The following is a 26098-nucleotide window of genomic DNA, read 5'->3' as shown; positions in this document are numbered from 1 at the left end:
AAATAACCAAGGGGTCCCAAATGGTCAAGACTAGCTATAGTCTATTCTTACTGCCAGATCTGTTTCCCTACCAGCCACTGCATGTGCCTGTTCAACTATTTTGTTTAAAATGTATTTAGGGGCCTGTGAGCTAGGGTCTCTTTTTTTAAGGGGCCTATAATAAAAACAGTTATAAAACACAAATAGAGTTATATAATTTTTCCGCAAGACACCTGCACCCAAAATGATAGCCTGAATTGCAATGCCTACAAGTTGAAGGCCTATTTTATTTTTTTATTTTTTGGATAGGCCTACATTAAACATTGAATTATTAAAGTGATAGGCTAAAGAACTTTGGAGAATTTATATAATTTTGATACACACATGGATTTCAATAAACAAATGGATAAGACTGTTTTATTCTCTTTGATTTAGTTCCTATTGGAACTCAGACAAATGACAGAATGGATGACATACTAACTGACTGAACTGAATGAAGGATGAATTAAATGTTCAAATATGTTGGAATGTTGAGTTGCACGCATCATGCATGCTCTGCACTTTATTTGGCTAATATGCAAATAGTCCTACATTAGTGTATAATGACTCTGTCTGCAGGCCTCCAGAAGGGCATCTTCTGAGGCTGAGGGGTGCTTTTCTGAAGGCGCGTGCTGCTGTGGTGTTGCATGGAGATCACAAGCTCTTCAACTGGGCAGCAGTGTTGCGATGGAGGGAATAGCCTATACAGAGACTACCGAAGACCACTGTAACAGAGTTATTGTAAAGTGTGGGAATAAGCTTATGCCAGACTTAGCCTACATTTAACCTCTTCCTTGTTCATTTCAATGTTCATGACCCGATTCATATAAATCATGTCAAATTATTTTACATTCATATTAACCCCTCCTACAGAATATGTTTTGGCAAGCTTTTCAGTGATTAAAATAAATGTCAAAATATTCTATAAAAAAGTATTTTGAGTGGCTTAGACTCCAGTGGTCATACATAATTCATAGATTCACCAAACATCTATTATTATACGTTTCATTATTCCTGGTATATACTACTGGTTATGATTGCAGACAAAGCCCAGAGAATGGGATGGTGCAATACTGAATTAGTCATATTTTGATAAGGTGCATGCATGGGGATGTCCACATGCTGTAGAGATACACCTAGCGGACTGAAACTTCACTGTTGAAGGAATAATACAGCTAGTGAGATATAGACTTGCGCTGGCAAACAAATCCATTACATTAGCTACCTAAATGGGAAGTAAACTCAATTGAGTAATAGAGAATGGAGACTTTTAACTTGAAAACGTGCAGGATACCACTTTCTGGTTTCCCTGACTTCTGTTGTTTTTATACTGTGTTGTGCTTGTTCTGTAGCACTGCTCACAGACCGTTTGGTATAGTTGTTGTTGGTGAGACGAAATTGCCAAAACTCTGAAAGGTATTATTGTATGTCAGAATTGCAACACAAGATTTGTTCAAGCCTAAAAGGTTGTATGTGTTTGTATGTTCACAGATTAAATGTTATGTTTCATGTTTCATGCATGGCTTTTCTTACAATCCTAACGATACGTACCTTTTGGCAGCTATCTGGCTCCATAGTCGTTGTCCCAAAAGCGGGAATGCAAGCTTAGGTCCAAAATAAACCCATAGAAATGCATTTTAGTGAAAGTGAAACCTCTTGCTTCGCCTCTTCCTTTATGGTTTACACACAAGCCCCTTCCTGCCTTTCACGCCAACAAAATTGAGAGATCACATGTTCCTCTCTGACAAGTGGTTTCAACTCGCTATTTGAGGTTTGATCCAACACAATGGGTCATATGGACACTGAAACACATTGAGACATTATTACCGTTGACTGTAATAGAGGAGAAGTTGACTTTTCTATCAATACCCTTTTTATGTCTCAACGACTCACACCAGAGAATACTCATTGAGAGTATCAATGAACATTGATTCTACTCAGTTAGTCGCAAGCAGCATTGGGCTACAGCTAGCAGCATTTTAGCCAAAGACTGTGATGCAAGTCTAATCTGTGTTTTATAAACGTACAATAAGCATAAAACAAATTTATGCAAGGAATTGGCAACTCGTTCTCATTCTGAGAAATAAGGTAGACCACTTGATTTCAAGCCTCTGAACAAAGTGGACAGGCCAACATGCTTTTTGAACAGTTGAAGACAGACAAAATGGTGTGTTCATAACAATTCAACTGTTCTCCTTGTTAGCTAGCAAATAGATCCAAGTTGGCTAAACATGAAATATAAAGATTAGCTGGCAAATCACTAGCACATGGGCCTGATTTAGGTTTGGATTTCTGATCTTTAACTATTATTAATCATTAGTTATATTATTAATCATTAGTTATAATAGAGACATGAGGGGTGCCATAAGTAAGCTTGGGAGGGGCTAATTGCAGGGAAAACGGTCACATGTGGCAGTACTGATAAGGGAAGGAACCGTGTATTGCCCTTATCACTTAGCTTCCTGCTTAGCAATAACATGCCATGTTTAGTGACGAGGAGTCTCCACCCAAAGTGGGGTATGTATACTACTACGGGTGAAACCATATTTTGGTCTGTTCAGCTGTTCGATCCTTTTGGAAGAAAAAACTTGGTTTGAGCTTTCATAGTGTCCGTTGAGTTCTTACTATGATAATTAGAACATAACAGGCCTAAGAGATTGTTGATGAGACCTGTGTTAATTTTTTATAGGCTAATGCCTGCTACAATAAGTTTGTCATTATTAGTGAATGTGTATTATGCATGGTTCTAGTTAAATTTGTTACAAAAAAGGGTATTTTCATAGACCGACTTGAAAGCCAGAGCAGTGATTATTGCAAAAAAAAGCAGGTTAAACTATTTTGATGAATTAATTAAATGATTAGTGGGTACTATGTTTTTCGAAGGCTTATATTCAGCCTAGGTATAATTTCACAAGCCCTGAATTCATTTGATTACCTCTGACTGTTTGAAATGCAGTGTAATTGACCTTTTAATTGTACAACAACGCTTATTTAGAGAAAACATACATTTATTTATATATAGTGTGTGTGTGTATATATATATATATATATATATATATATATATATATATATATATATATATATATATATTATATATATATACACACACTACCGTTCAAAAGTTTGGGGTCACGTAGAAATGTTCTTGTTTTTGAAAGAAAAGCAAATTTTTTGGTCCATTAAAATTACATAAAATTGATCAGAAATACAATGTAGACATTGGTAATGTTGTAAATTACTATTGTAACTGGAAACGCCAGATTTTTTATGGAATATCTACATAGGCGTACAAAGGCCAGCATCCCGGAGTCGCCTCTTCACTGTTGACGTTGAGACAGGTGTTTTGCAGGTACTATTTAATGAAGCTGCCAGTGGAGGACTTGATGCGTCTGTTTCTCAAACCAGACACTCTAAAGTACTTGTCCTCTTGCTCAGTTGTGCACCGGGGCCTCCCACTCCTCTTTCTATTCTGGTTAGAGCCAGTTTGCGCTGTTCTGTGAGGGAGTAGTATACAGCGCTGTACGAGATCTTCAGTTTCTTGGCAATTTCTCGCATGGAATAGGTTTCATTTCTAAGAACAAGAATAGACTGACAAGTTTCAGAAGAGTTGAGTTGATAAATTCTTATGTATATTTTCAATGAAGCTTGGATCATCATTATTTAGACCGTATAGGTTAATAAGCCATATCTGTTTATTGTCCAATAACATATTAAAAATAATCCATCTACCTTGATGATCTGTTTGGATAATTTGCATATTTAGATCAAAATTACTGTAAATTAATATCGTCACCCCTTTTGAATTTCTTTGCCCATGGGAGAAATATATTTCGCCCCCCCCCCCCCCCCCCCCGTCCATTTTCCATAAAACTTCATCTAAAATTGTTGAATGAGTTTCCTGTAAACAATAGATATTATATTCCTTCTCTTTTAGCCAGGTAAATACTGATTGTGTTTTCTTATTATCTGCTAAGCCTGGCTATACTTATTTCACCAATTACCATAATGAGATACAAGTTTCAATTCTATTAATCATAATATATGTTTGTAAACGAACCATTAAAAAGTAACATGATGATTAAGTGTCTATATAGCTGTACCATGATATTTGCATTGCTACTAAGCAAACCTCCAATTGGTCCCCACTATTCCACCCGCTAAAACCCCTCATCCCGAGTTAGGTTGTCATCCCAATGCCCAGAAGACCCCCCCCCCCCCCCCCCCCCCCGGATCCCATGGCCCCGGAAAGACCGGGACCCATCCTTCGATAAGAGCACACAGTGCCACCCACAGAACAGAAGCAGATCAACAGCCAAATGCATTTCCATCACCCTCACCTCGATTTGTATTATACATAGCCATTAAAAATACATATATTTAAAAAATCATGTTTATCTTATTTTCCATAATTAGCTATTAATATTTGTAGTAATGTAGGCAGTTTATGCAAAGGATTTTTACCTCTCACCAGTCTCGCCATTGTCAAAATTACATTATGGCAAGCAATTATTATTTTGGAAAACAATTATAGTGATTCATCATATATTGTCCCTAACATCTTTTACTCCTTTGCAACAGTTGTGGGATACACACACAACCCCTTTCCCTCACAACAACCATAGACTCAGATTCTCAACTGTTAACAGTTGCACCATCCCAGAGCCCAACTCAAGAAAGGTCTTGATTTACGAATGCATATACAGTTGCAGCTGTATGAGAAGGCCTGCAAAACTGAGCAAAAAAATGGGCAGAATTGATTAACCATTGTCACGTCCTAGGTGATGGAGGTCAGATATACCCCCTTCTCCTGAGACCCTGAAACACCCACACATGGTCCCCCGTAGTGACCATATTCACAAGCATCTCCGTGCAGTCAGACCTTTGATTTTGTGCCACCATGACCACAATAATATTCCCCCTCTCTGAATGTCCGAGTGTGACCCCCTCCCCATGGGTTACTGCAGCTAGTGTTGCCAGCACTGCCACTGCCTGGGTGGGGGCACCCCACCGGAACCCACACCGGCTAGGTACAAGGTCGTAAAGGTTCTCAATAGCAGCTTTGAGAATTTCCTTCCTTTGTGTTCCAATTAGTTATATTTTCATATTTTTTTGTTGTATTATTACAATCCATAACAGGGCTAGAATTGTGTTTTTCATTATTTGCGTCCTCTATGAGAACTTACACATTTTTAGAATCGCCATGGAGTAGTCATTGTGTCTCTGAACAACAGGTTATCAATATACAGTTTCAGCCACAAGAGCTACGGGTTTCCCTTTTGTTAATGGGATTTATCTGTTCATTGAATGATTAGAATATTCCACCCTGAAACATATAATTGTATGGAATTGATCAGAATGTATAAAATCATAATCAATAAATGTGTAGTCCTAGTCAGAATTAGGGTAAAACAATATAGCTCATGTTTGTCTTTATGGTATTTTAAACACAGACTGTCTGAGCAAAATTCGGTGCCGACCTGACTAGAGATTTGGGAGAGAATGGGGAGTACGTCTCAAGGTCAAGGTCTCCCTAATCTCTGTCGGCTGGGTAGTGAGACAGTATGTGCGTAGGATACCTTCTGTTTGTGTGTATGTATGTGCGTAGGATATCTCTTTGTGTGTATGTATGTGCGTAGGATATCTGTTTGTGTGGAAGTATGTGCGCAGCTATAAAATGGATGTCTTTGTGTTCTTGACTTTAGAACGTTCTCTGAATAAACTGTACTAACCTTTTGCATAAGCTGAGTCTGACTAATTATTATTATACGCATGGTCTTACAAACCTCGGAAATTGGTCAGAGCTAGTGATTGATTGTTATTATCATTGGGATTGGAAATTCTCGTGACACCTTTCAACCTATTTTTCTTGACAATTGGATACAGAACTTTGCGCCATTCTGCAATTTCCTTCGGGAACTGGTCATTCATTCCTATTTTCATGCCAGCAAGTATTTTACCCAGGCTTTTAACCAATATTTTATCTTTAAAGAAAGCAAATTAGGCAACGATTGGGCGTTCATACCTCTGCCTGAAGCTGTGTACACGTTCGAGTTAGATTTTGTCAATAGCTTCGCGTGGGATCTGAAGCGCTGTAAAGAGGAACTCTCTAACTACACATTAAGGAACGTCTTTCTCTTGGATACCTGTAAGTAACTGAAGCAAAGACAGTTGAAGTTGGATATTCAACGGATATTCGCGCTTTCAAACCTCAATAGCGTTCAAACCACTTGAGCCACAGACTCCAAATAAGTGTCACGATGTTGGAAAAAGTGGTCTTATGTGTAGGACCAATGAGTGGACATTCTGAACCTTGTTTGTAGTCAGTAGGTCACATGACCAAGGAGCTATTGAAATTTTAAATTTTGAAAAATTCATGTAAAATCGAGTGAGATGAAAATGGACAAACTAAAGGGTGTGCAATGTGTAGGCCCACAGTGGAATTCTGAACCTTGTTTTGAAGTCAGTTGGTCACATGACCAATGAGCTATTGAAATTCAAAAATGTAAATACATAATTGAAAATAGTGCAAGATGTAAATCGACAAATAAAAGTGTGTGTCTATGCCATCGGGTTAGCTACAACCAGTTTTGAAAGTTTTAGGAGTAATGGTTAAAGAGCTATTGAAATTTGAAAAATGTGTCACTTTGTTGACATCCCTAACTGCTGTTGGTGGACGCAAGGAAAACTACAGGCGAATATCCAACCTGAAACTGTCTTTACCTCGGTCTGTAAGTACCAGCTTTTCTCTCATGGGTCTAGTCTATATGTCAAGTAAGGCTTCTCTCAGAACGATGTTCTCTCTTTTAAGTTAATTAACTTCAGTTTCAATCTTATTGTCCCTTATTATCCCTTTTAGCTTGTTTGTGTCTTTCTCCAATGTCGCAGGTGTTTCGTCACTCGTCTTGAAACTTGCCTTCAACTCTTTTATATCCTTACTGACTAGTTCAAGTATGCCCAGTTTGTCATTTATTGATTTGAACAGATCGGGTTCGACCATTTGCCATTCACGGTGGTGAAAATATTAAATCGTCTGTGTCTGTAGAAGAGTCACTTTTTCGTTTTGAAATAGGTTCTTACTCTCCGTTATGTTTGGGTGTTGCTTGTTTTCGTAATATTTGTCGATACATTTCTCTAGTGTTATGATTTGTTTTGTGTTATCCAGATTGAAGGTTATTACCCACCAGATTGTGTAGCGCTAATATTTAGTCTAATTTACCGATATTTAATATTTCGTTTTTATCATGAGGTGGTCTACATAATTGTGTTCAGTCCGCCATCTTGAAGTGTTGGCTAAAGCATAAACGTCAACCTGCATTTGGAACATTAAATAAATGTGCACCGAAGCTAATAGCCAAAATATTTACATATCTTTCTTGCTTTTTCTCTGTTTTCCAGGTTAGTCCTTGTCTGTCCATGCCAGCCCAGCTGAGATTGTATCTATGGATTCCAAAGGTAATTAACCAGAATTGTTCAAATGTTCAACCCTTATACAGGCCATAACTGTAGAATAAGCTACTAACGTTAGTTATATAACGTTGTGTTATACAGAGGACAGGACTACTGGTTAAAATGGAATCAAGTCTGGAATTTGTTATGCTCCTATATATATGCATCTATTTTCCCTGTCTGACTCCTCTCTCAGAACGTTTATTTTTTAAGGAGGCTGGCCCTGCAAAGAGGCCAGATCTCTCCATACCTACACAAGGAACTTCTTTCCAGTCCACCAACACTGCTCAGGATGGCAGCAATGTCATATCGCCCATGATCTCTGGCAGCCAAATAAGAGACATTAATTATTACATCAGTGTGGCCTCGAAGGGTGGTGGTAAGTTACCTTAAACTTCTGACTCATTAAATTGAATACATAAAGTACTACTTACTATCTGGGTTTGGGAGATTTTACACACGTCCCAGATCTTTTTGTCGCTCTCTCCCTTCCTCTCTCTCTCGCTTTTTCTCGTTCCAGATGAAGAGACGTCTCCTCATTCTGAAGGTAATAACACCCTTTACAGACCATCTAAGTTTTTATTTTTTTTATACAGTAATTACTTTTAACTTTACATGCAAATCAGACACTAAGTGTGTGAATCTTTATATATTTTTGGTGGATGTCACAGCCCTTTGAATAAAAGGGCACGCACAAGCTACTGAGCATAGATTTCTGTTGACAATCAAATCTATCGTCTTCATGTTTTGATGTATTTTTCTGTCATTTTGTTTCTTTCAGATATACATGTTGAAGACCACTGTCAAAAACTAAAAGACTATCTGAAGATTAACAGAAAGATCAGTACTATTCAGGAGGGTTTAGCTCAGCATGGAAACTCCAAACTGCTTAATGACATCTACACAGCGGTTTACATAACAGAGGGGGAAAGTGGAGAGGTCAATAATGAGCATGAGGTAAGACCGTTTGAAAAAACAGCTTTACAAGAAACTCCAATCCTATCCAACGACATCTTCAGATCCATAGTTGGGAAAGACAAACCTATCAGAACTGTGCTGACAAAAGGAATCGCAGGCATCGGAAAGTCGGTCTCTTTGCAAAAGTTTGTTTTGGACTGGGTTGAAGGAAAAGCAAATCAGGATATAAAATTCATCTTTCCACTTCATTTTCGGGATCTAAATTTGATGAGGGAGAATAAAAGTTTGATGGACATTCTTCATCCTTTTCTTCAGACAAAAGAAGCAGGAATCCTCAACAACAATGAACACAAAGTGTTATTTATCTTCGATGGTCTAGATGAGTGTCGACTTCCTCTAGACTTCCAGAGCAACAAGATCTTGAGTGACATCACAGAGTCAACTTCATTGCATGTGCTGCTGACAAACCTCATCAAGGGGAATCTGCTCCCATCTGCTCGCATCTGGATAACCTCCCAATCAGCCACAGCCAATCGCATCCCCCCTGAGTTTGTTGACAGAGTGACAGAGGTACGAGGGTTCAATGACCCACAGAAGGAAGAGTTTTTCAGAAGGAGATTCGGTGATCAGAAACTGGCCAACAGAATCATCAAACACATTAAGTCAATACGGAGCCTCCACATCATGTGTCACATACCTTTGTTCTGCTGGATTTTAGCCACTGTCCTGGAGAGAATGAGCAAAACAGAGAGTGGAGAGATCCCCAAAACCCTGACCCAAATGTACACACACTTCCTGAACATCCAGAGAATGCTAAGGAAACGAAAGTACCCTGGAGAAAATGAGCGAGATCCACTCTGGTATAAAGCGAGCATCATGTCACTGGGAAAACTGGCCTATCAGCAACTGGAAAAAGGCCATCGGACCTTCTTTGAAGAGGATCTGACAGAGTGGGGCATTGATGTCAGAGAGGGGTCCATTTTTTCAAGGGTTTGTTCAGAGATGTTCAATACAGAGTTTGGATTGTACGAGAGCAAGACGTACCAATTTGTGCATCTGAGCATCCAGGAGTTTCTTGCTGCTGTGTATGTTTTCATCTCATTCAAAACCAGCAATGAAAATCCAATGCTAGAAGAACAACACTGCTCCAAAGGCAAAGACATCTACTTAAGTGCAGTAGATAAGGCCCTTCAAAGTGGGAATGGGCACCTAGACCTTTTCCTCCGCTTCCTTCTCGGCCTCTCGCTGAAGAGCAATCAAGATATCTTACAAGGTCTACTGATAGAAAAAACAGGCACCTCACAGACCAATGAGGAAACAGCCATGTATATCAAGATGAAGATCAAGGAGAAGCCCTCTCCAGAGTGTTGCATCAATCTGTTCCACTGTCTGAATGAGCTGAATGACCATTCCTTACAGGAGGAAATCCAAAGCTACATAAGGTCTGGAAGTTCCTTGTTTGCCAGACTCTCATCTGCACAGTGGTCTGCTCTGGTTTTTGTGTTGCTGACTTCCACGGACGAGCTGGAAGTGTTTGACCTGAAGAAATACATCAGATCGGATGAGTGTCTTCTGAGGCTGCTGCCAGTGGTCAAAGCTTCTAGAACCGCTCTGTGAGTATTTGGTCAAATCGATGTACTGAAGGTTAGCAAATGAACATTCCAAATATGCTATTACTTGATGGTAATTCAATTTCGTAGTCCCTGGACGAAACCATACTACTGATCTATTCAAGTGAAGATAATTAAGTTCTATAAGTAACCACCATGTTACCCGTTCTAAATTTGTTTCGGATAGGACACCAATGTGTACTGTCTCTTTAAAATGCCATGGTTCATTTGTGCAGTGTTTTTCGTGCTATGAAGGAAGTTTTGGAGACAGAAGATGTCACCTGATAACTCATTACATTTGACAATATATTTTTCCAGACTCGATGGATGTAAACTTACCTGGAGATGCTGTGAAGCACTGGCCTCAGCTGTCAGCTCAAAGTCCTCTAGTCTGAGACAGCTGGACCTAGGAAACAATGACCTGCAGGACTCAGGAGTGAAAAAACTCTGTGCTGGACTGGGGAATCCACTCAATAAACTAGACACACTGAAGTAAAACAATTTTCTGAGCGTGAAATTAGATTTTAAATGCTAGATAACCATATTTACGGCCAACAATAAGTTGTGATTTTTACTACCATTTAGTGCACAGCCCTGTGGTTAAGCGTATGCCATTTAATTGTAGAATGTCTCTCTTCAGACTGTCTCAGTGTAATATCACAGAGGAAGGCTGTGCTTCTCTGGCTTCAGCACTGAGGTTAAACCCATCACACCCAAGAGAACTGGACCTAAGTGGAAATAACCCAGGAGACTCGGGTGTAAAAATGCTCTCTACTGTACTCAAAGATCCACAATGTAAACTGCAGAAATTGAGGTGAGTATTCTGATCAGTGGAATTAAACAAAAACAATTGCATTAGAAAAAGGTGACTGGAGGTAGATTCCCATTGACCCGGCGAAGGAACACCTGAGTAAGAATCCTAGCTTGGTTTCACCTTTTTACCACGTTACCATTACTTTCCCTTCCTTATGGAGACATCAACAGAAAGTTGAAAGTCGATATGCTTTTAGACTGTCACACATTCAACAATGTGTGTTTCGTAGTAGATTTGACTAATTTGATAAAAATGTATTCAGAATGTCCAAATAGATATATGAAATGTGAATCAGACATGCTCCTCTGTCATGTGGAGAAAACAAACAGAAGACCATTTGATGTGCAACATTAAGGACAGTACACCTTCCACAGTACACCTTAATACAGGATTAAGACATGTTCAGCATGCACCTGTCTAAACACAAGCAGCAGAATTCACGTAAAGTAAACCGGGAATTTTTACCTCATCAAATCTCAAGTTTAGTTGCTAATTGTTTTCCTCAAATTATGGCATGAGTGTTGCCTGTGTGGTTCATATAAACATATATAACAATCATTGATTTCTTTAAACTCATGAAACCAGTTATAGTCTAGCATTAGGGCCAGGATGATACCAGCATTGCGACAGTATCGTGGCAAGGAAACAAAATACAAAGCAGATGTAACTTCTTTAGGAAAACAGCCCTAATGTTGGAAACAAATCTCATTATGTTGTCATCCAGAGTCACTTGTATTTATTTTCCAAGCTATTCAGCAGGTTTCTAAAGGACCAGACAGTTTGGTCTGCTTCATGTTTGAATTTTTGCCATAGAAGAAATATTGCGATACTGGTATCATCACAGCCCTAGCTAACATATGTTTTTGCTCATGGTTGTGGCTATGTGTGCCCCTTCCTACCCAAAAATATCAATTCTGGGTAATATTTCTGGCCATTTAAGTGACCCATTTCGAGCCAAATGTTCCATAATTAACATTAATATGAATTATTTTTGTATAACTACAATGCTTTACTTCTATTCACAATGACACTGAATATTTTCTAAATGTGAATAATCGTTTGAGGCAAAGAGTTGAATGTTTTTACATTAACTATCATCACAGGATGTCAGGCTGTGCAGTCTCAGAAGAAGGCTGTTCATCTCTGGCTTCAGCCCTGACGTCGAACCCCTCACACCTGAGAGAGCTGGATCTAAGCAGGAATGGCCCTGGAGGCTCAGGAGTGGAGAAGCTCTCTGCAGTACTGGTGGATACACACTGTAAACTTGAGACACTGAGGTGAATAATTGAATAGTCTTTTCTTTCTACAGTATCTCATATTTCTGAGTGAAGAGTGACGGTGTTATTACTTCTTTCTGCAGGCTGTCAAACTGTAGTATCACAGAAGAAGGCTGTGCTTCTCTGGCTTCAGCTGTGACGTCAAACCCCTCTCACCTGAGAGAGCTGGACCTGAGCGGGAATAACTTAGGAGACTCCGAATTAGAACGCCTGACAGTTGTTTTGAAGAATCCACAGTGCAAACTTGAGAAACTGTTGTAAACAACTCATTATTTTGAGCACTTGAGAAATGTTTTCATAGATAATATTTTATGTTATTGATATTTTCAATTGAACACTGTGGTCTTATTTTACATTAACTAGACTATATAGCAATGCATATGAAATAATATGCATCTCATTGACTTATTAACAAATATGCACCTCATGTTACCAATCTTAAAAAATGTTCACTTCTCTCCAAAGGCTTAAAAAATGCACATTCACAGTGGAAGGCTGTGCTGCTCTGGCTCTGGCTTTAGCCCTGAGGCCAAACCCATCACACCTGAGAGAGCTGGACCTAAGTGAGAACCAACCTGGTAACTTAGGAGTAAAACTACTCTCTTCTGTACTGGAGGATAAACGCTGTACACTGGAAACACTGAGGTAAAGACTGTGTCCTCATGGTGGTTGGTTCAAGCAGGGCAAAAAGTCGGAACTGAACCGGCAGACTGCATTTGGTTTGGCAGCACTGCTCTGCGGCTGACGCTCTTCTGTTTCCACCCTTCTGGGTGTGTGTGTTGTGAGGTTTGGTCAAATAAACAATAACGGATCTGTTCTATATCTCCCTAGGTTGAATGATTGCAACCTCACTGAGAAATGCTGTGAAGCGCTGGCTTTAGCTCTCAGCTCCAGCACTTCAAGTTTGAGAGAGCTAGACCTGGGGAAAAACAATCTCCACGATGTGGGGGTGAAGCTGTTCTCTGTTGGACTGGGGAATACCTACTGTAATCTGGCAACACTGAGGTAAGAGAGCTAAATTATACATGATACTTTTGTATATATAGTGTATGTGGACACCCATTTAAATAAGTGGATTCAGCTATTTCAGCAACAGGTGTGAAAAATCGAGCATACAGCCATGCAATCTCCGTAGACAAACATTGGCAGTAGAATGGCCTTACTGAAGCGCTCAATGACTTTCAACGTTGCACTGTCATAGGATGCCATCTTTCCGACAAGTCAATTCGTCAAATTTCTGCCCTGCTAGAGCTGCCCCAGTCAACTGTAAGTGCTGTTATTGTGAAGTGGAAACGTCTAGGACAACAACGGATCAGCCGCGAAGTGGTAGGCCACACACGCTCACAGAACGAGTCCGCTGAAGTACTTAGCATGTAAAAATAGTTTGTCCTCGGTTACAACACTCACTACCAAGTCCCAAACGGCATCTGGAAGCAACTGCAGCACAATAACTGTTAGTCGGGAGCTTCATGAAATGGGTTTCCATGGCGAAGCAGCCGCACACAAGCGTAAGATCACCATGCGCAATGCCAAGCCTCTGCTGGAGTGGTGTAAAGCTCACCGACATTGGACTCTGGACCAATGGAAATGCGTTCTCTGGAGTGATGAATCACGCTGCACCATCTGGAAGTCCGGTGAACAAATATGGGTTTGGCAGATGCCAGGAGAACGCTACCTGCCCCAAAGCATAGTGTCAACTGTAAAGTTTGGTGGAGGAGAAATAATGGTCTGGTGCTGTTTTTCATGGTTGGGCTAGGGCCCTCATAATGCTACAGCTTACAATGACATTCTAGATGATTCTGTGCTTCCAACTTTGTGGCAACAGTTTGGGGAAGGCCCTTTCCTGTGTCAGCATGACAGTGCCCCCCGTGCACAAAGCAAGGTCCATACAGAAATGGTTTGTCGAGGTCTGTGTGAAAGAACTTGACTGGCTTGAGCCTTGACCTCAACCGTATCGAACACCTTTGAGATGAATTGGAACGCTGAATGCAAGCCAGGCCTAATCGACCAACATCAGTGCCCGACCTCACTAATGCTCTTGTGGCTGAATGGAAGCAAGTTGTCCCCGCAGCAATGTTCCAACATCTAGTGGAAAGCCTTCCCATAAGAGTGGAGGCTGTTATAGCAGGAAATGAGGGACCAACTCCATATTAATGCCCATGAATTTGAAATGAGATGTTCGACGAGCAGGTTTCCACATACTTTTGGTCATATAGTGTATGTGTCCTAAAATGAAGTATCACAAAGTTAATCACTTTGATTGATTAAACTTGAGTTAGATAATGGAGAAGTTAGACAATCATGAAGGTGACAGATGATTCATATTATTTAACAATGTATATGAATCAACAAATGATGTATTGCAATGTACAGTATATTGGATGATCGTATTGAATCTACAAATGATACACTACTACTTATTGGATGATTATGATACATTGATAAATATGTCTTATCCCAATTTATCAAAGATAAGTTGTGTGAAGTCCAAGACTGTCTGAATTTTTATCCTTCTCTCTGTAGGCTGTCAGATTGTGGTGTCACAGCGAACGGGATTTCCTTCTTGTCTTCAGCACTCAAGACAAATCCCTCATTCCTGAGAGAGCTGGACATGAGTGGGAATAGTCTAGGAGATTCAGGAGTAAACCTGCTCTCTGCTGTACTGGAGAATCTACATTGTAATCTGGAGACATTGCAGTACGTATTGTGACCATCATATTACAAGGTATATGTTATTTTAACTAAAGAGATTTTAACACATTCCAAACAAAAATGGTATTTCCTTTAGCTTGAAGGACTGCAATCTCACTGAGAGATGTTGTGGTGCCCTGGCCTCAGCTCTCAGCTCAAAGTGCTGTAGTCTGAGAGAGCTGGACCTGAGTGGCAACGAGCTGAAGAATTCAGGGATGGAACTGCTCTGTGTTGGATTGGGAAGTCCTCACTGTAAAGTGAAGACACTCAGGTAAGCTCCATAGAAATATAATTAACATATACCCTCAGACTATGGCTAATTGGCTAATTCCAATTCTATGGTATCATCCACTTGAATCACATAAATTAGCACCACAACAAAAACAGTACATCAGAATGACTACACTTTGGAAGATAATGTTATGCTGAGACATTCAATCAGGTTATTCAGTCACATTCAATCACACTGATTTCTGAGCTGGGTTCGGTGTAGGCCAGGGTTGGGGTCAATTCCAGTCAATTCAGGAAGTACACTGACATTCCTATCATTATTTTCTCGCAATGTTTTTCAATTAGGAAAATGTGGGATTTGGTTTACTTTCTGAGTTGCCTGGAATTTACCCCAACCCTGGTGAAGGCAGCAGGTGGATATCTGTAAGATACACAAGTGTATACACATAACACTAACACACAATGTGTGTGTGTGAGGAAACCTGGGTGTTTTATCTAAGCCTTTTCTCCCTCTGGTGGCGAGAACACACATACAGTACATTCTTTTCTATTGCACATGTAATATTAATCTCTTTGCTGGCAAGTCAATTACCATGCCTTTAGGTAATAATACTTGATTACAGAATTGCTGTTTTGAGTCTGCTTATCTGAGCAATGTAACTAGGGCTTACAGACAGTGTTTTCATATTTTCTCCCTCCTTGCTCTCTTGGTCTTTCTCCTCCCTCACTCACTTTTTCTGCAGACTGTCACGCTGTAGAGTCACAGATGAGGGATGTTCTTCTCTGGCTTCAGCTCTGTTGTCCAACCCGTCACACCTGAGAGAAATTAATCTAGACAACAACTACCCTGGGTACTCTGGATTGAGACTGCTCTCTGCCGTAATGGAGGACCCGACCTTTAAGCTGGAGACACTGAGGTTAGGGCTTCTGAATTGTTGAGGGCCCAGTTTTTCAAAAACATTTAATCCAGATCAAAATTATCCTGTGCTGTCTCAATCCGGTTTCCCCCATTCGATTTTGGAAACACACAGGATGACAATATTTAGACTTAATGTCATATAACATATTTTTTGTAGCATATAATGGGATTTTTCATTTTGTCTTAATACGACATCCCAAAATAAAAAAGGGACCACAGCTGGAGGGGGATCAGAATTTAATACAACACATTTTTGATCTGGATTAAATGTTTTTGGAGAAACTGGGTCCAGAAAATCTATATCAGATCTGAGTTCAAATACTATTTTGAAGTCATTTGAAATGCATTAGCTGGGCTTGATTTGTACTTTCATTTATCAATAGAACCAATAGAATAGTCGAGTGCAAACCCTTCCCAGCTGGCACTATTGGAAGGCAACATCAAACACTAAAAGTATTTGAAAGATTTCAAATTGTTATTTTAACCCAGGTATTTTGATATTAATGTTGATCAATAGTTGCATTATTTTGGGACATTAATCAAATATGGGTATCTGTATCTTTGACCTGAATGATTGTTTATGTTTATCAATCTATCAACAGTGCATGGCCTTATCCTGTGGGGAGAGAGAAATGATCGAAGGACATAATGGATGAATTCTGTATCCAAAAACACAATGTACAGAGCAGATATATATTTGTACTGATAAATATTTGTACATATTTGTACATATCTGTAATGTTTTATGACAATGAATGACTGCCTGTATCCAAAAACACAATGTACAGAGCAGATATTTGTACTGATAAATATTTGTAGATGTTTGTACATATCTGTAGATGTTTTATGACATAACGAATGACTGCCTGTATCCAAAAACACAATGTACAGAGCATATATATATTTGTACTGATAAATATTTGTAGATGTTTGTACATATCTGTAGATGTTTTATGACATAATGAATGACTGCCTGTATCCAAAGACACAGTGTACTGAGCGGATGCATTCTTACATGTCTGTAGATATTTTATTATGTGGGTGATTTTTCTACAACCTGTTCATTTTTCAATGTATGCGATGAGTCTAGAGGCTGGGACGGTTATTCAGGCACATCACTATGGTACGTTGTTATTTGTTTTCCAGTTATGTATGTTCAATCAATATTTCAATAAAGAAGCATTAACAGATTTATAATTTGCCTTTGTCACTTGTGGAATTATTATTTTACATCTGTCATCAAACACAGGATATAAAATGTTTTACCCTATTAGCTGATAATTTTTGGTGCTATAACAGGACAGACACCCATAATATTTGAACCAGCCACCTTTCGGTTACTGGCCCATTGCTCTAGCTGCTAGGCTACCTGTCGCAAACCGGGATGCATCCCAAAGTGTGAACTTGTTCACTACATCCCACAAATCTAATAGCATTGAAATGGTGTAGGTATGGGCTAGTTTATACCAGTCATTCCAGTAAAGGGAAGTGATCAAGTGGAAAATTGACAGATTTCAAAGTATAATTCCTTCATAGTGTAATTTGCCAGTACCTCATTTGACATATGTGGACACCTGCTCGTCGAACAGCTCACTCCAAAATCATGAGCATTAATATGGAGTTGGTCCCCCATTTGCTGCTATTACAGCCTCCTAGGAAGGCTTTCCACTTGATGTTGGAACATTGCTGCGGGGACTTGCTTCCATTCAGACACAAGCATTAGTGAGGTTGGGCGCTGATGTTGGGTGATTCGGCCTCGCTCTCAGTCGCCGTTCCAATTCATCCCAAAGGTGTTCGATGGGGATGAGTTCAGGGCCCTGTGCAAGCCAGCCAAGTTCTTCCACACCGATCTCAAAAAAAACATTTCTGTACGGACCTCACTTTGTTCACAGGGGCATTGTCATGCTGAAACAGGAAAGGGTCTTCCCCAAACTGTTGCCACAAAGTTGGAAGCACAGTATCGTCTAGAATGTCATTGTATGCTGTAGCGTTAAGATTTCCCTTTTACTGGAACTAAGGCGCCTGAACCATGAAAAACAGCCCCAGACCACTATTCCTCCTCCACCAAACAGTTGGCACTATGCAGTGGGGCAGGTAGCGTTCTCCTGGCATCCGCCAAACCCAGGTTCGTCCATCCGACTTCCAGATGGTGAAGCATGATTCATCACTCCAGAGAATGCGTTTCCACTGCTCCAGAATGCTTTACGACACTCCAGCCGAATAGGAGTGTTGTAACGCACACGGAAAGTATTCAGACCCCTTGACTTTTTCCAAATTTTGTCACTTTATATTTAAACTGATTAAATATGATTTATTTCTCATCAATCTATGCACAATACCCCATAATGACAAAGCGAAAACAGGTTTTTAGAAATTTTAGCAAATTTATCAAATAAATAAAAAACACAGAAATACCTTAGATACAAAAGTATTCAGACCCTTTGCTATGAGACTCAAATGGAGCTCAGGTGCATCCTGTTTTCATTGATCATCCTTGAGATGTTTCTACAACTTGACTGGTGTCCACTTGTGGTAAATTCAATTGATTGGACATGATTTGGAAAGGCACACACCTTTATATATAAGGTCCCACACTTGACAGTGCATGTCAGAGCGAAAGCCATGAGGTCGAAGGAATTGTCCGTAGAGCTCCGGGACAGGATTGTGTCGAGGCTCAACCTATCTGGTTGGCCGACTGGTCCCATCTGTCAGGCCGACTGGTTCCATCTGGCCGGTCGGACCACCCTATCTGCCCGGCCAGACCGGTCCTATCTGACCAGCCGGTCGACCAGACCTATCTGGCTCCTCTTCGTTCTCTATTGTCTCTCTCTCTCCTCTCCTCTTCTCTCTCCACTTCTCTCTCTCCCCACCCTCTCTCTCCCCACCCAGGCACTCTGATGGGCGACCCACTGGTCATGCTGAGCCTGTACCCAGAGTTCCCCTTCTTTCTGTGAGTGTTCTCTCCTTCCAACCCTTGTCTCAAGTCAGTTCAAGTTGTTTACGAACACATTTAGCCATGTCATTCTGTTTGGTGTTAATCTAAATCCAAAGGTAAACAGTGACATTGTTTGACAGTTAATGTTTACATCTAATAATTTGTAGCAGGTAGGCAACATATTTAAATGTCTATGTCTTGGGCCTTTCAATATGTTGTGGTGATGACCCTTTGACCTTGTGTGTGTCTTTCTGGACGTCAGTAAGAGTGAGGACTACAGCCAGAAGACTATGGATGAGGCTCTGCAGAATTTGAAGAGAAGGAGGGCTGACCTAGGAGGTACAAAGATCGTTTAGCCTTTAAAACATATCTACAGTCATTCCTGCCTTCCCTACCAGCCTAGACAGGTAGCTAACACTGCTTACTCATACGACTTATACAAAAACAAACACACACACACACACACACACACACACACACACACACACACACACACACACACACACACACACACACACACACACACACACACACTGTAATTCATACAAGTTCCACCTGAAACACCTCAAACTCCCCAGACCATTCCATGACTTCAATCACATGTACTGCATGTTCACTACAATGGCATGTTAAGTTACAGTTACACCCAACCAATGGCATATTTAGTTACAGAGTTACTCCCAACTAATGGCATGTTTAGTTACAGAGTTACACCCAACTAATGGCATGTTTAGTTACAGTTACACCCAACTAATGGCATGTTTAGTTACAGAGTTACACCCAACTAATGGCATGTTTAGTTACAGAGTTACACCCAACTAATGGCATGTTTAGTTACAGAGTTACACCCAACTAATGGCATGTTTAGTTACAGAGTTACACCCAACTAATGGCATGTTTAGTTACAGAGTTACACCCAACTAATGGCATGTTTAGTTACAGAGTTACACCCAACTAATGGCATGTTTAGTTACAGAGTTACACCCAACTAATGGCATGTTTAGTTACAGAGTTACACACAACTAATGGCATGTTTAGTTACAGAGTTACACCCAACTAATGGCATGTTTAGTTACAGAGTTACACACAACTAATGGCATGTTTAGTTACAGAGTTACACCCAACTAATGGCATGTTTAGTTACAGAGTTACACCCAACTAATGGCATGTTTAGTTACAGAGTTACACCCAACTAATGGCATGTTTAGTTACAGAGTTACACCCAACTAATGGCATGTTTAGTTACAGAGTTACACCCAACTAATGGCATGTTTAGTTACAGAGTTACACCCAACTAATGGCATGTTTAGTTACAGAGTTACACACAACTAATGGCATGTTTAGTTACAGAGTTACACACAACTAATGGCATGTTTAGTTACAGAGTTACACACAACTAATGGCATGTTTAGTTTTTTGTAATCACTTTGGTACTATTTTCACAAGTATGTGGTGCATTTTCACAACTCCAAGTATAAAACTCCAAACTGGCCAGTTTTTCATTTAAAACCTGTCCTTGTGCATTCATTTGGATTGTAAACATCTCACCACACAACCATTGATTCAACATATACATTTATTGTGAGATGTAAATAGAACTTTGGTTTAATCACCAAAACAACATAATTAGATAATTTCAATTTAGTCGTATTAACTACCAGATAATGTCACGCCCTGACCGTAGAGATCCTTTTTATTTTGGTTGGTCAGGGCGTGAGTTGGGGTGGGCATTCTATGTCTGGTGTTCTATGTTGTCCTTGTTTTGTATTTCTGTGTGTTTGGCCTGGTGTGGTTCTCAATCAGAGGCAGCTGTCTATCGTTGTCTCTGATTGAGAATCATACTTAGGTAGCCTGTTCCCACCTGTGTTTGTGGGTGGTTGTTTTCTGTTTAGTGTATGTCACCTTGCAGAACTGTTCGTTTATCGTTTTTGTTGTTTTGTTCTAGTATTCGTATTCATTAAAAGGAATTATGAATACTTACCACGCTGCACCTTGGTCTTCTCCTTCTCCTCTATACGACGATCGTTACAGATAATCCAATAGCAAACAATGCAAGAAACTAGTTTCAAATCTCCCTAAGAAGTGCTGAAAGTAATATGCTCCAGTACTGTAATTTACAGTAGATTACACAGTTTTCACATTAGGCAATAGATATACATTACCCAATGTATGTCTATTGTATGTCAAAATTAACAGGAAATCGATCATTTCCATAATATCTATCCAATGTGTAATCAAAGGTGTGATCAATGAAGATCCTTTACAATCATTCATGCAAAAAGAGTATTTGTATTTTTCAGATATAATTGCGACATAGGTGTACTGTCAGTAATAAAATGAAAGAAATTAAATTAAACAAATTAAATTCATGAAAATAAAACAATTACGTTTAGCACGCATTTGCAGCAAGTCTGTCTTGAGCATTTGGCCCTAAATTCTCATCCACATCACAATGAATGTCCTCATGCTAAAAACCTTTTGGCATGGCAAATCCAAGCTTGACATTGGTCTGCATTGATGTCGTCGCATACCTCATTCATGGCCAGAAGGAGGGTGGCACGCTCATGGGGATGGCGATCGTACACCTTCTACCTCCATTCTGAAAATAATTTCTCAATAGGGTTGAGGAAGGGAGAGTATAGGGGCAGGTATAGGATCCCAGTAATGGCTATGCCCTACCACACCATCTTCAGAGTTAGCTGCGCACGTGGAGTTGTTGTATTCCAGATGTTTTGTCTTTTATGCTACTTACGTGCTTCTACACCTGCATTGCTTGCTGTTTGGGGGTTTTAGGCTGGTTTCTGTACAGCACTTTGAGATATCAGCTGATGTAAGAAGGGCTATATAAATACATTTGATTTGATTTGATTTATGTTTAACACTATTTGGATTTGGATTGGGATATTGTAAATTCCTATGATTTTTTTTTTTTTTTTGTGAATGATGTATGCAAGGTGGCTGACTGTATTTAAAAAAATCTATTTCATGTCAGTTGTTCTTAATTAAATTACACTTGAATTACTGTGGCAATGGTGGCTTCAAATAGTGATTAAATAAAATAAAAGTGTATTGGTCACGAACACAGCTTAGCACATCAACGTGCATTTGGAATGTTACACCAGTGACAAAGTGTCCACACTACTTACTTTCCCCAATGTGGTGAATTTTTTAAAAATGTACAGTACCGGTCAAAACCTTTAGAACACCGACTCATTCAAGGGTTTTTCTTTGTTTTTACAATTTTCTACGTTATAGAATAATAGTGAAGATATCAAAACTATGAAATAACACAAAGCTGTCATCAAGGCACTGGGTGGCTATTTGAAGAATCTCAAATATAAAATATATTTTGATTTCTTTAACACTTTACTACATGATTCCTGTGTTATTTCATAGTTTTGATGTCTTCACTATTATTCTACAATGTTTAAAATAGTAAAAAATAAAGAAAAACCCTTGAATGAGTAGGTATTCTAAAACTTAGCATAGACCGGTAGTGTATACATTTTATATATTGTATAACATATGTCATGGCCTAGTTTACTGCTTGGGCATATTAGTCACCTACAAATCATAAAATATGCCTATTCACTATGTTTTATTTGTGCAATGGCTTGAATTATTTGCTCAGGACATGTACTGTTGAAGTCGGAAGTTTACGTACACCTTAGCCAAATACATTTAAACTCAGTTTTTCACAATTCCTGACTTTTAATCCGAGTAAAAATTCCCTGTCTTAGGTCAGTTAGGATCACCACTTTATTTTAAGAATGTGAAATGTCAGAATAATAGTAGAGAGAATGATTTATTTCAGCTTGTATTTCTTTCATCACATTCCGAGTTGGTCAGAAGTTTACACGCACTCAATTAGTATTTGGTAGCATTGCCTTTAAATTGTTAACTTGGGTCAAATGTTTCGGGTAGCCTTACAGAACCTCCCAGAATAAGCTGGGTGAATTTTGGCCCATTCCTCCTGACAGAGCTGGTGTAACTGAGTCAGGTTTGTAGGCCTCCTTGCTCGCACATGCTTTTTCAGTTCTGCCCACAAACTTTCTATAGGATTTAGGTCAGGGCTTTGTGATGGCCACTCCAATACCTTGACTTTGTTGCCTTGAGATGTTGCTTCAATATATCCACATAATATTATTTCCTCATGATGCCATCGATTTTCAGAAGTGTACCAGTCCCTCCTGCAGCAAAGCACCCCCAGAACATGATGCTGCCACCCCCGTGCTTCACGGTTGGCATGGTGTTCTTCGGCTTGCAAGCCTCCCCATTTTTCCTCCAAACATAACAATGGTCATTATGGCCAAACAGTTCTATTTTTGTTTCATCAGACCAGAGGACATTTCTCCAAAAGGTACGATCTTTGTCCCCATGTGCAGATGCAAACCGAAGTCTGGCTTTTTTTATGGCAGTTTTGGAGCAGTGGCTTCTTCCTTGCTGAGCGGCCTTTCAGGTTATGTCGATATAGGACTCGTTTTACTGTGGATATATATACTTTTGTATCTGTTTCCTCCAGCATCTTCACAATGTCCTTTGCTGTTGTTCTAGGATTGATAGCACTTTTCGCACCAAATTACGTTCATCTCTAGGAGACAGAACGCGTCTCCTTCCTGAGCGGTATGACGGCTGCGTGGTCCCATAGTGTTTATACTTGCGTACTATTGTTTGTACAGATGAACGTGGTACCTTCAGGCGTTTGGAAATTGCTCCCAAGGATGAACCAGACATGTGGAGGTCTACAATTTTTTTCTGATGTCTTGGCTGATTTCTTTTGATTTTCCCATGATGTCAAGCAAAGAGGCACTGAGTGTGAAAGTATGCCTTGAAATACATCCACAGGTACACCTCCAATTGACTCAAATGATGTCAATTAGCCTATCAGAAGCTTCTTAAGCCATGATATCATTTTCTGGAATTTTCCAAGCTGTTTAAAGGCACAGTCAACTTAGTGTATGTAAACTTCTGAGCCACTGGAATTGTGATACAGTGAATTATAAGTGAAATAATCTGTCTGTAAACAATTGAATGGAAAAAGTACTTGTGTCATGCACAAAGTAGATGTACTAACCGACTTGCCAAAACTATAGTTTGTTAACAAGAAATTTGTGGAGTGGTTGAAAAATTTGTTTTAATGACTCCAACCTAAGTGTATGTGAACTTCCGACTTCAATTCTACAGTATATCTTTAACCTCCTATTAGGCGGGGTAGCCACCCTTTGCCTTGATGACAGCTTCAAATCAAACTTTATTTGTCACATGTGCCGAATACAACAAGTGTAGACCTTCCCGTGAAATGCTTACTTACAAGCCCTAGCTCTAGCGTTGCACGCTCTTTGCATTCTCTCAACCAGCTTCATGACGTAGTCACCAGGAATGCTTTTCCAACAGTCTTGAAGGAGTTTCCACATATGCTGAGCACTTGTTGGCTGCTTTTCCTTCACTATGCTGTTCAACTCATCTCAAACCATCTCAATTAGGTTGAGGTTTGGTGATTGTGAAGGCCAGGTCATCTGATGCAGCACTCCATCACTCTCCTTCTTGGTCAAATAGCCCTTACACAGCCTGGAGGTGTGTTTTGGGTCACCTCTGAACAGTTGATGTTGAGATGTGTCTGTTACTTGAACTCTGTGAAGCATTTATTTGGGTTTCAATCTGAGGTGCAGTTAATTACCAATTTCTGAGGCTGGTAACTAATGAACTTATCCTCTGCAGCAGAGGTAACTCTGGGTCTTCCTTTCCTCTGGTGGTCCTCATGAGGGCCAGTTGCATCATAGCGCTTGATGGTTTTTGTGACTGCATTTGAAGAAATGTCAAAAGTTCTTTAATTTTCCCGGATTGACTGACCTTCATGTCTGAAAGTAATGATGGACTGTCGTTTCTCTTTGGTTATTTGAGCTGTTCTTGCCGTAATATGGACTTGGTCTTCTACCAAATAGGGCTATCTTCTGTATACCACCCCTACCTTGTCACAACATAACTGATTGGCTCAAACGCATGAAGAAGGAAAGAAATTCCACAAATGTACTTTTAAGAAGGCTCATGTGTTAATTGTCATCAAGGCAAAGGGTGGCTACTTTGAAAAATCTCAATTATAAAATATATCTTCATTTGTTTAACACTTTTCTGGTTACTACATTATTCCATATGTGTTATTTCATCGTTTTGATGTCTTCACTATTATTCTACAATGTAGAAAATAGTAAAAATTTTAAACAAACTTGAATGAGTAGGTGTGTCCAAACTTTTGACTGGTACTGTATTTCTATTGATTAAAATTATATTCAATATGATTCTATAACTTTAACATTAAGTAACTCCCAGTACATTGCACCCTATATGAAATCCCATAGAAATGCATTACGTCCAGCAAAGATGTACATTGTAAGGGAAATGTTTATGCTTGTGCTATTCTTATAACTAATAATATTTGTATAACTAATTTCTGTGTTCTATTCATGTGCTGTTCTACAAACCAATTTCTGTGTTCATTTTTACATTTTTAAAATTTCACCTTTATTTAACCAGGTAGGCCAGTTGAGAACAAGTTCTCATATTCACCTGTGACCTGGCCAAGATAAAGCAAAGCAGTGCGACAAAAACAACAACACAGAGTTACACATGGGATAAACAAAAGTACAGTCAATAACACAATAGAAAAATCTATGTACAGTGTGTGCAAATGTAATAAAATTAAGGAGGTAAGGCAATAAATAGGCCATAGTGGCAAAAAAATTACAATTTAGCAATTAACACTGGAGTGATAGATGTGCAGATGATGATATGCAAGTAGAAATACTGGGGTGCAAAAGAGCAACAACAAAAAAATAACAATATGGGGATGAGGTAGTTGGGTGTGATATTTACAGATGGTACAGTGATCGGTAAGCTGCTCTGACAGCTGATGCTTAAAGTTAGAGAGGGAGATATAAGTCTCCAGCTTCAGTGATTTTTGCAATTCGTTCCAGTCATTGGCAGCAAAGAACTGTAAGGAAAGGCGGCCAAAAGAGGTGTTGGCTTTGGGGATGACCAGTGAAATATACCTGCTGGAGCGTGTGCTATGGATGGGTGTTGCTATGGTGACCAGTGTGCTGAGATAAGTGGCTGACTGTATAAATCCTCACTATCAGTAGCTGCAATTTGGCAGTACGCCCAGACCGTGTTTTGAGAACGAATGACGTTGTTTTGAGAACAAACGAAATATATCTCAGTTTCAAGGTCTCAGCTTAGAGAGG

General features: G+C 39.6%; 1 protein-coding gene across 5 annotated transcripts; it reads left to right on the top strand.

Moving 5' to 3' along the window:
- The first annotated feature begins 2516 nt into the window (after positions 1–2516).
- Positions 2517–17122, top strand: LOC120024035 (NACHT, LRR and PYD domains-containing protein 3-like). 5 transcript variants are annotated; one of them, XM_038968133.1, is made up of 16 exons: positions 6486–6747; positions 7415–7471; positions 7662–7844; positions 7986–8012; positions 8247–8422; positions 8699–9996; positions 10312–10485; positions 10634–10807; positions 11911–12084; positions 12168–12341; positions 12550–12729; positions 12916–13089; positions 14608–14781; positions 14873–15046; positions 15750–15923; positions 16528–17122. In XM_038968133.1, exons 2-16 carry the CDS (start codon positions 7459–7461, stop codon positions 16559–16561), a joined length of 3303 nt encoding a protein of 1100 aa, XP_038824061.1. In that variant the 5' UTR covers positions 6486–6747; positions 7415–7458; the 3' UTR covers positions 16562–17122. The 5 variants fall into 5 exon arrangements, with proteins under 5 accessions (XP_038824060.1, XP_038824057.1, XP_038824056.1 ...); XM_038968132.1 differs by lacking the exon at positions 6486–6747 and adding an exon at positions 2517–2535 and having other exon boundaries at positions 8247–9996; XM_038968129.1 differs by lacking the exon at positions 6486–6747 and adding an exon at positions 6013–6164 and having other exon boundaries at positions 8247–9996.
- Positions 17123–26098: the final 8976 nt, after the last annotated feature.

The sequence above is a fragment of the Salvelinus namaycush genome, chromosome 29 (genome assembly GCF_016432855.1).
Source record: "Salvelinus namaycush isolate Seneca chromosome 29, SaNama_1.0, whole genome shotgun sequence".
Taxonomy (NCBI): domain Eukaryota; kingdom Metazoa; phylum Chordata; class Actinopteri; order Salmoniformes; family Salmonidae; genus Salvelinus; species Salvelinus namaycush.
This window is presented reverse-complemented; position numbering and strand designations above follow the sequence as displayed.

What these genes read in the sequence shown, in the direction of transcription:
- LOC120024035 (XM_038968132.1), top strand. An exon ending in GACGTCTCCTCATTCTGAAG is followed by an intron (nt 8,013 to 8,246) that starts GTAATAACACCC and finishes TGTTTCTTTCAG; the next exon opens with ATATACATGTTGAAGACCAC. An exon ending in TGCAAACTTGAGAAACTGTT is followed by an intron (nt 12,342 to 12,549) that starts GTAAACAACTCA and finishes TTCTCTCCAAAG; the next exon opens with GCTTAAAAAATGCACATTCA.